This window comes from Colias eurytheme, chromosome 25 (genome assembly GCF_061535395.1).
Source record: "Colias eurytheme isolate Ceu_HAF_F1 chromosome 25, ilColEury1 Martin Lab GWU primary, whole genome shotgun sequence".
NCBI lineage: Eukaryota > Metazoa > Arthropoda > Insecta > Lepidoptera > Pieridae > Colias > Colias eurytheme.
In genome coordinates, this window is record NC_143004.1 from 6,776,328 (window position 1) to 6,787,185 (window position 10,858).

A 10,858-nucleotide genomic window follows, 5' to 3' on the forward strand; every position below is an offset into this window, starting at 1 on the left:
ATTGTATCGTTTGTCTCTAATTGTACCTTATTTTTAAGTCAAACTTTGTAATCATTGTTATCTTTGTGCGTGTTGGTATGTTTTGTACTGTAAGTCAAAGATGAATAAATAAATAAATAAATAAAATAAAAAAATCAATAACAGATAAACTATTGCCAAATTTTCATAATCTTTTTATTTGGTTCCCATATAATCGTATAACAGATAAACTATTGCCAGATTTTCATAATCTTTTTATTTGATTTCCATACAATCGTGATTATACTATTACTATCGACTGAAAATAAACATTGTCAGTAAGTAAATTTATTGTTTTACTTGTCCATTACAGACCGGTTTTAGTGTCAAAGTCGACTCAGTAGGTTAGGTTTGAACTACGACCCCCACGCTAGAACTGACTCGCTATTGTTTTACTTGCCTATTACAGAAAGGTTTAAGTATCAAATTCGACTCAGTAGGTTAGGTTAGGTTTGAACTGTGACCCCCCATGCACGAGCCGAGCGAGCGAAGCGAGCGTGCCGCGGCAGCGGCCGGCGAGTGCCAGAACCGACTCGCTATTGTTTTACTTGCCCATTACAGAAAGGTTTAAGTATCAAATTCGACTCAGTAGGTTAGGTTAGGTTTGAACTGTGACCCCCCATGCACGAGCCGAGCGAGCGAAGCGAGCGTGCCGCGGCAGCGGCCGGCGAGTGCCAGAACCGACTCGCTATTGTTTTACTTGCCCATTACAGAAAGGTTAAAGTGTTAAAATCTATTCAGAAGGTTAGGTTAGGTTCGTGCTGCGTCCCCCTGGAAGGATTACGTTTTGCTGGATATCGTTTATTGGAATTTCAAAAATCTGGACATTGTTTGTCTGGATATCAATTAACTGTATTTCAAAAATTTGTGTTTTAAAAATCTGGCTTTCGTGCATATGGATTACGGTCATCTGGATTTTGTGCATTTAGATTTCGTATGTCTGGAACTCATTCGTCTGGATTGTAAAACGTCGTACAAATAAAGAAATGGGCAAATGAAATTCGGAGTTGCGATTATATGGAAAACAAAACTTCGAAATTTTAAAATTCGGGGTTATGAAAAAATGTCCAAACGTTTTCTGGATTATGATATTCGGAATATTAAAATTCGAGATTAAGATAGGTAACCACTTTATACAACATAATATGTCATTATATTCTAATTTCTAACGATAGAAGAGTTTTTAGAATCCTTTTTCCACCCTATTTCAAAGAATAACTACCAGTAAAATTTAAATATTATGTAATGTCGTACCTACTCAAGAATGAAATGTAGGTACTACGTGGGTACTACAAATTAAAACATGGGAAGTGCATAGGAATCAATAGGAATAATGTGAGTACAGATAATAAAATGCAATGTGCGAGTAATATTTAATCTGTTGTTGCCTAGCAACCGATAAACATAAACATTACATGTTGTAGTCAACAGTAGTTAGGTTTTACTTGGTTTTATAATTTAAAATAAAAACAAAGTAAAAATGAAGTCTGCTGTGAATACAATATTATTTGATGTCTCCAAAAATGAATTGTTCAAAATAAATGAGAACTACAAAATGCTGCATCGGAAACTAAAGTCTACATGGAAAGTTATGATGTAGGTAATTATTTGTTTTATTCCTATGATAAAAAACCTCTTTACCTCAGAGACGAATTTAAAATGAAAAAAGAAAATAGTAACTATAATATTGAAAGCGTTGACATACCTTTGAATCAATAGAAAAAATTTAATATCACGATTGAGATTTTTAATCCTTTGGTAGTGTCATAGCAGAATATTAAAAAGTAAGCTCTTCTGAAAAATGTTTTTAGAAGGTGTCTTACCAACCAACATAAATTAAGTTTATTTGATATATCTTTAGTCTGGGCTACCTATCTATGAAAACTAAGATTTCAGCAATCGCGAAGAGCTCTCCCCAAACATCCTACAAGACATCAAGATCCTGGTGGTACCAGGGCCACAGAATGTGTTCAATGACGAAGAGTTAGCAGCGCTCAAGGGAATGGTCGAAAGGGGAGACTCGGTTCTTGTACTTATGACTGATGGAGGGGAGGAGAGGATGAACACCAATATAAACTTCTTTCTCGAAGAGTTTGGCATTGTTGTGAATAATGGTGAGGTTAAGTTCCATAATATAATATGTGGGTACATATGTCGTTCGTATGCGCTTTGTGCAAAAAGTACATAAAACAGATAATAATTATTATAGGCAATTAACCAAAGGGAAGCTTATTTCAATATGTAATTGTTATACAAGTACTATATTCTGTTCATTACTAAAGAATATTTACCTAATGCGATATTATATATCATAGTACTTACCCATTTAGGGTAACCTTCAAGATAACAATTATATAAATGTTATCAACGCACATCCTAGATAAATCAAAGACAATAGTATAATATGAATATAGGGCTAAATATGCATAAAACTCCTTTTCACTTCCTCCTTGCTTACTCCTTCTTCTGCTCATACAGATTGCGTAATCCGTTCGATGTACCACAAGACGTACCACCCGAAGGAATGTCATGTATCAAACGGTATACTCAATAGAGCGGTCACCAAGTTCCTCATGAAGATGCCTAACTACTCCAGCGAGGGGGATGACTTTCTGTTAGTGTTTATTTTTATTTACTTTGTATTTGAATTAAAAAAAGCAAGTAATATAATGCAATAGCTGAAAGCAACATTTCACGTATCTCAAACATTTATTTAAATTATGAATTCAATTAGACTTCGTTTAGATACTCTTTTTAAGTGTTTCAATAGAGAAGAGGCAGCACGAAACTTTGCAGTTGCCCTACGTCAAACTATGACCCAAAAGTGCAGCTTACATTACATTTTTTACTTGATTTATGAATTTACAGTCTTGTGTCTTATGTAGGTATATGGACCTACATAAGACACAAGACTATAAACTACAAAAGTATATACTTAATATAAAATCATCTCGTCTAAATTACCAAGCATATAAACATTTATATAAATAACAGTGAAGACCCAGCCACACCAAACTTCATCTACCCATACGGTGCAACGTTGACCGTTAAAAAGCCAGCAGCGGCCATCTTGTCGAGCAGTGACGTGTGCTACCCGGTGAAAAGGCCTGTAGCTGCATTGTATAGCTCTGAAAAAACTGGAGGTATCATTTATAAGCTTGTGGTAATTTTATTTAATAAAAAAGAGCGTGTGTGCTGAATACACGTGACAGAAGTGAAACTTCTTTGGCGAGATTTAAAGATACCATTGAAATTTTACTCTCAACGCGCCTAAAGTATTTTCACTTACAAAAATAAGCTTTCTTTCTATGTCATAAAGTTTTTCTTGACAGAGAAATCGATAATATGGTTCTTAAAAAACACAGGCTCACAGTTTTGGATATTTCTATACTGGAAAATTTTCCTACTTAATATTGAACTCACATGTCTTGTTTTATAGCCATTTTTTAAAATGAAATATAAAACTTTCCTCTAAAGGAGGAAACTATTACAGTATCAGTTAAAAGTTTCTGCTAAAGGACTTCAATGTTACATGCTTATTCTATTCTTCGTGCTAACGATTTCTTTTTACTAAACACAATCACTGCGCTATTTGAAACAATTACAGTTCTAACTATTATTAGGTAAACTCTTCGTCCTGGGCTCGGGACATTTCTTCGCGGATCAGTATCTGGACTTAGAGTGCAACGATCTAATCAGGGAGATGATATTCGACCTCCTCGGTGGTGCAGTGGACCTACATCTTAACCCTGTTGATGTGGATGATCCAGATGTAAGACTTGTTGCCAAGAAAGTTGATTAGCATTTTGTATGAAAAATTATGACTATCCTAGAAACGAGCAGAAATAAATGTATGTACTTACTGTCTTAAGAAAGAGTATTTAATAGATAAAATTGAAATTGAATAAGTAGAAGACATTGCTGCAGATAAGCAAAAATGATAAACGTAAAGGGTAGGATGGCATTTTCGAACTCACAATTGTTTTATCTACTTTTTCGATAATTTCAAATATCCACAATTTTTTTTAATTAAATAAGATGTTATTATTATGTGACAATAAAGATGTTTTGTATTGCTTTTCATTCTACTGTTAATTCCCAAAAACTTTATTTTACATTACCTACCTACCTTTTCTCTCTATACGACTGTTATGATGCAGGTGAACAAATCCTTGGGAGACACCCTATGGCTCTCCATACTATTACTATCTGAACCCGCGAGCTCCTCTTCACACTATTCGACTGACATAGACATTATAATGTAGGTGAACGAGTGCAGAACCCTGGGGGACACCCTATATGGCCGTCCACACTATTACTACCCGAGCCCGCGAGCTTTTCTTTACACTATGCGACTGACATAGCTATTATAATGTAGGTGAACGAGTACAGAACCCTGGGGGACACCCTATGGCTCTCCACACTATTACTACCGGAGCCAGCAAGCACTCCCCCGCCTCGCCTCGCGCCGCTACACCCACACGCGCTGTTCACTTGGAGACTGTTCTCGTTGAATTTGTCACATTGTAAGTGGATATTTATTTATTTATGTGTATGGGTATTTCTGATAGAAAAGTGAAAAAATTTTCTTTAGTTTTCATGTTAAACGATTGATGACATGATTTTCATTAGTTACTGTATTGATGTTAATGACGAAATTATTTGGGGTGTTGTTTTCGCTAAAATATCGCATTTCCTGAATTTGAATAGCTTTGTGATAAATACCACGTTATTTTCAAACTGAAGAGTAAGAAATGAAGCATTCAGAATATTTTGAGGGCTGTAATGTAGCATGGCCATATCTAGAATTCGTATTTGTAAATCTATTTATAGCTTTTTATTTGGATTTTTTTAGTGCCAGAGGTGTTAGGGCTGTATGAAGAAGTAGGAGTCAAACATGAACCTCTGCGTTTGATAGCACCACAATTTGAAACACCGTTTCCACCTCTGCAACTTGCCGTAAGTGTATTTGTTATTTTTTTATGAAACAAATGTGTTGGCAAGTCAGACTTGTTAACATACACTAAGAGTAAAAAAAGCGAAGAGTTTAAACATGATTAAAATGCAGTACGTAAAATTTTGTTATAGAAATAGAAATAGAAATAGAAAGCGTTTTATTTGCCACCATGTAACTCTTAGTAATTAATACACAAAACAGAAAAAAAAAAAAGATAGTAATGGAGGCAAAAAGGACTCCCCGTCAGCAAAGCAGCAACCATTACTTAAAATGTATTGCTGCACTGATTTTCAGAGGAGACCACGTGACTGTACAGATGCAATGATTCAGTATTAAATGATACATATAATTATGAAAGTGTGTTTATGTAGCATAGGTAGAGAAAAAATATAATGTGCACCTTAATTTTATTTTGCGAACAGTGGGAGAGTGTTAGATATTATATAAATACACAATAAAATACCTTAAAATGATCAATGGCTCAAATATGTGGCGACGGGCCGAACTCCTATCGGTAATTGCTTCTGATGCTGGAGCAACAAAAACCTCAGACGTTTTTTAAAACATGGCACTGAAGAAAGATTTCGTAAAGGGGGAGGTAAATTATTCCAGCACTTTGAAGCAGCATAACGGAAACTACCACGAAATGACGAAGAGAAATGTTGCGATAACTTAATGCTTCCGGAATTAGCGAACCTAGTATTATAATCATTTTTGGCCCAGTCAAGTTTATCATGCAAGTACGCAGGTTTACCGTTCTTAACAACACCGAACAAAAGTACGCTAAAATGTAGTTCTCTCCTGAAAGTCATAAATAGCGAGTTGGATTTGTTAAGAAATGGAGAGATATGCGCTCTTCGAGGGATACAATAGCAAAAACGCGCACAAGCATTATGGACTCTCCTAATTACGCGTTCGGTTCTTGCCAATAATCTTGTCCCATATAGTGCATCTGCATAATTAAATTTTGATAAGATCAAAGTTTCACAAAGCCTCACACGTAAATCTTCACTTAGAAAATCACGCACTTGATACAGAATTTTAAGCCTGTAAAAACAGTTCCTCGCTATTTCGTGAACGTGGTCCTCAAAACGCATACCATCATCCAGTATGACTCCTAAGTTACGCGTCGACACAACTCTCTCAATCGGTTCAGATTTAATGTGCAAAACTGGGTTATACGATAAAACTTTCTGGATCATCGTTTTTGTTCCCAACACCATAAATTTGGACTTCATTGGATTGAGAACTAGAGAGTTAGAGTCGGCCCAACTAGATATTCTATTTAAGTCATCGTTGATCTTTGCAATTACTAAATCAGTCTGGCTTGGATGAAATGAGATGTATAGCTGCAAATCATCCGCGTATATATGATATTTACAGTATTTAATAGAATTAATGATATCTGCGGTGTAGAGTACAAATAAAATTGGTCCTAGGATCGATCCTTGTGGTACGCCTCTAATTATTTCAAGCGGACATGATAATTTTTTCTCACCAGAGGATGTAGTAAGCTCCACAGATTGCGATCGACTAGATAAATAACTTTTAAACCAACTTACGGTCGCGGGGCTAAAGCCATAGAAAGATAACTTGGATAAGAGCATATTTATATTAATAGTTTCAAACGCACGAGAGAAATCAAGCAAAACCAAGATTGAGCTTTGACCTCTATCCTGTTCCGATATAATGTTGTCTATAACGTCAATTAGCGCAGTGGTAGTGCTGTGTGATTTTCTAAAGCCAGATTGATATATCGGTAGAATGTCATTCAGTTCCAAATAAGATTGGATCTGCTGGCACACCACCCTTTCCAAAACTTTTGAAAGACTGGGTAAGATACTGATTGGCCTCAAGTCTTTCACGCTTTCTGGGTTCGTTTTTTTAGGAAGTGGGCGGATTATGGCGTATTTCCAACAGTCCGGGAAAGTACAAGTCTGAATAGATTTATTAATTAAATGTGTTATTACTGGTAATGTATTACGAAGGGTGAGTTTTACCATTTTAAGTGAAATTCCGTCGGAGCCTATTGCATTAGAGTGTAGAGAATTTATTATTTTACGAATACACGATTCATCGACTGCAGTTAATTCAAAAATTGAAGAGGAGAAACAGTTACTACGGAAATAAGTTACTTTGGAAAGATCTACTACGCCGTTACCTGGAACATCTAAAAAACATTTATTTATCGCATCTGGGTCGGTAAAAATTTTAAGATTTGGCAGATTTAATTCTTTTCTATCTTTATAGGCTATAGTTTTCTTAATATTTTTCCATAAGGAGCGCGAGTCGTTAGGCTTTGAATTTATATTAAAGTTAAAATAAGCACGTTTTTCATTGTAAATTGATTCATTAGTAAATGCTTTTAGTTCTTTATATTTAATTTTATCGTCAATCGAACCAGATGCTTTATATTTGTGAAATGCATCATTCCGAAGTTCCATCATTTTTTTTATTGGAAATGTCACCCAAGGCAGGGACTTATCCTTCTTTTTGAAAACTCTCTTGACCGGAGCAATCGAATTAAATATATGAAGAATTGTCTCGTTAAAAATATTCACAGCATCATTAATGTTAACACATGACCTAATATTATCCCACTCTATTAAATCCAAAATTTCTTCCAACTCCAAAGGTATAATATCATTCAAGGGTCGAAACTCATACCACGACGGTTTATTCTTCAAGGGCTTATTAATTTTAAAATCAAATGTTATAAATGCATGACTGCTTAAATCGGGAATATGATCAACATTTAGGTTGAAGATGTTAATATTAGTGCACACCAAGTCAATTAAAGACTGACTATGACTCGTGAAATGTGTCGGAGTATTCACGCTTTGAGTAAGATTTGAATATTTAAAGAAATTATTGATTTTTTGAGATTGCAAATTGTTTTCAATTAAATTGACATTAAAATCTCCAACCAAGATTATGATTTCGAACGCAGTAAAACACAGTAATGAGTCTGCTAGACCGTCCAAAAAAGTATCAATTTCCAGCCACGGTGGCCTATACGCAGTACCGATCACCAATTTAATGCCTAAACCCTTGATGCTTATCCACATCTGCTCTACAGATGGCGTCTCCGGATGAACAAGCTTGCTAACATTTATATTTTTACCCACATAGAATCCTACTCCGCCACCCCTCGAACGGATACTGGACGGGCGAGGTATGTGCATTAATCGGTAATTCGACAAAACGGGAGCTCGATTATCCTCACCTTTGTGCAGCCATGTCTCGTTTATTGCCATTATGTCTACTCGGTGATGATCCATAGCTAATGAAAACTTATCGTGCTTATTACATAATGAGCCTGGATTAAGGAAGCCAATTTTAAGTAGTTTGTTAATCATTGTTTAATAATAATAATGAATTTAAAGCAATGTTTATGATTAAAGTTCTTAATTTGACTAGGCATTCTGATACGATCAAAAATAAGGAAATAACAATATTAAATGATAATAATGATGTGAGAGACATAATGTACATAAAACATATACATATACCATATAGATATAAAATGATCGAGTATATGACTGTGGCAATGAGGTGTTCCTTTAATTGAACTGTGTTTTTGAAAGAAACAATAGAATTCATAAAATATAATGTTAAAACAGCGCACGTAGTATCTCCGCCTGGAAAAGCCATTTCTGTCCCCACACTATCAGTGTATACAAATTCAAAAAATATAACACAGAATACAAAGTATTTAATAACTGAAGATGTAATAAAAGATTTCGCATCTACGACAAAGCAAAAGATTATACAATTCAAATAGAAAGAGATCCAAAAACCAAAGGCAGGTCTTCTTCAGAGCGAATCCGTTTCGAAGTTGAGTCAGGGTTACGGCGAGCATAAATACGACCTTCTTTTGTCCAAATATACTTCCAACCACACCTGCGACCCTCCTCACGTGCTTTGTGGAATAGATAACGGTTGAATTTAGTTAGACGCTCATTTACATAGAATTTTTGCGGAGTTCCCGGCAATTCCATTCCAGATGTATCAACTCCTCGTCGGACTCGTGCTTTGCGAAGAAATTCATCACGCAATGAGCGGCGGCATAGACGCACTGATATAGGTCTGCGGGACAGCGTCCCAGTGATATCTCGCTTATTATTATTGGTGCCACATCTATGTGCGCTGACAATTTCTTTTTGGTCTATTTGAATGTCCAATTTAGCGGCGACTAAAGATACGAGATGGACAACGTTTTCGCCTTCTCTTTCTGGAAGGCCGGTGATCTCGATATTAGTCAACAACATTTCCTGATCGCGGTCATTCAATTCAGTCTTCAGCTTAGAAATGCTATCAGAAAGGGATTGAGTAAACTCACTATTTGTTCTTGAATCGTTCTGGCTTTCAAGCGTACTCACTTTAACTTCAACATCATCTAATCGTTGCTTCAAATCCGAAATCATAGTCATCAGTGTGTCCACCCGCGAGCCAATATTGGTAAGCTCGAGACGAAAACAAGACAGTTCATGTTTCAAATCACTCCGCAGCAGTTTGAGTTAGTTAGTTATGGTATGTGTGTGTTCTACAGTTTAAGTGACAAGGAAAACTTAATTTATGCGTATGAAGATACGATTAGGTATACCTAGGTACTTGCTCGCTATATTTTAAAATCTTTGGATCTACAAGGAAAATAGAGCTATTTGACAATTTGCTAACTTCTGATAATCTGATTAACTTTATTGTAAATGTGACAATAATTTCAAATACAATGTATATTTTAGGTATTTGCTCCCACATTCCGAGAGCCACCTCCACCGCCTTTAGAACTGTTCGATTTAGACGAAGCATTTAGCACAGAGAAATCACAACTCGCGAGACTGACCAATAAGTGTTTACAACCTAGCAATGCACGGATGGGACAAGGTATGCTAATTTTAAATAAATAAAACTAACTACTGTTTTATGAAATGTGTTTATTTGAGTGAATTATGTAAATTGTTTCAAAGATAATGGACCAACATAGCAGATAGGATACAATTTAAACAACGCTGTTTAACAGCGTTCCACATCTCACGAAGCTCCGAAGAATAGTCATAATATGCACTAACACGTTTTTATAGTGAAAAGAAATACTTGTAAAGAAAAGAATCGTGTAAAAGATAATACACACAACAGATTGCATAAATCATGCATAAATCTAACAGTTGTCGCGTTTAATTCTATTAAAAAGCAAAGCATGGTTCCAGAGTTACGCTAGCTACAATAGTTATATAACATACATTCTTATGCCATACAAGAAATTCTACTATTTAACAATACCTTGCCTAATTTATTATGATTTAAAAAAGAAACGCATAATACATATTTAGGGTGCTGAAACTCAGAAGCAAGATCTATTCGTTGCGAACTACCAAGCAGTCGATTCCTTCCAATTTCTATTCATTAAATGATTTAAGAATAGTGGGCTCTTCTTTAATTTTCTTTCTACATTTCAATTTATTCCTATTTCAGGAGACGGTCAATTAGAAAACGAGTTGGAATACTACATAAGGGAGTGTGGTCGAGCGGTCCGTCTCAGTAAGTCGCAGAACCAAGCCGCGAAGCAACTATTGCACCAACTTGCTGTACAACTAGCTACGTTTAAGAAGATCGCTCCTAGAGACTAGATTGGTTAAGGATTTAATAAATTTGTTATGAAATTATGTGTTTGTTTTTTTTTCTCCAAAAATCATATCTTTATCCTTTACGGTCAATTAGACCACAATCTCCATGATTATTATAGCATTTATGGGCCTATTATTATTAATTATAAATAGAACAAAATATAGTATCAGTAATCTATATATATAAAAATGAATTGCTGTTCGTTAGTCTCGCTAAAACTCGAGAACGGCTGGACCGATTGAGCTGATTTTGGTT

The 10,858-nt window shown here is 35.4% G+C and overlaps 1 protein-coding gene across 1 annotated transcript; it reads left to right on the top strand.

Annotated features, from left to right (window-relative positions):
- The first annotated feature begins 1,457 nt into the window (after positions 1-1,457).
- On the top strand, positions 1,458-10,638 carry IFT52 (intraflagellar transport 52). The gene is made up of 9 exons (XM_090116416.1): positions 1,458-1,614; positions 1,915-2,132; positions 2,497-2,632; positions 3,013-3,161; positions 3,642-3,790; positions 4,397-4,544; positions 4,874-4,977; positions 9,721-9,862; positions 10,451-10,638. Exons 1-9 carry the CDS (start codon positions 1,499-1,501, stop codon positions 10,603-10,605), a joined length of 1,317 nt encoding a protein of 438 aa, XP_089972542.1. The 5' UTR covers positions 1,458-1,498; the 3' UTR covers positions 10,606-10,638.
- The last annotated feature ends 220 nt before the right edge of the window (positions 10,639-10,858 follow it).

What these genes read in the sequence shown, in the direction of transcription:
- IFT52 (XM_090116416.1), top strand. Translation starts at nt 1,499, where the DNA reads ATGAAGTCTGCTGTGAATACAATATTATTTGATGTCTCCAAAAATGAA. An exon ending in CTCGTTGAATTTGTCACATT is followed by an intron (nt 4,545 to 4,873) that starts GTAAGTGGATAT and finishes GGATTTTTTTAG; the next exon opens with TGCCAGAGGTGTTAGGGCTG. An exon ending in TTCCACCTCTGCAACTTGCC is followed by an intron (nt 4,978 to 9,720) that starts GTAAGTGTATTT and finishes TGTATATTTTAG; the next exon opens with GTATTTGCTCCCACATTCCG.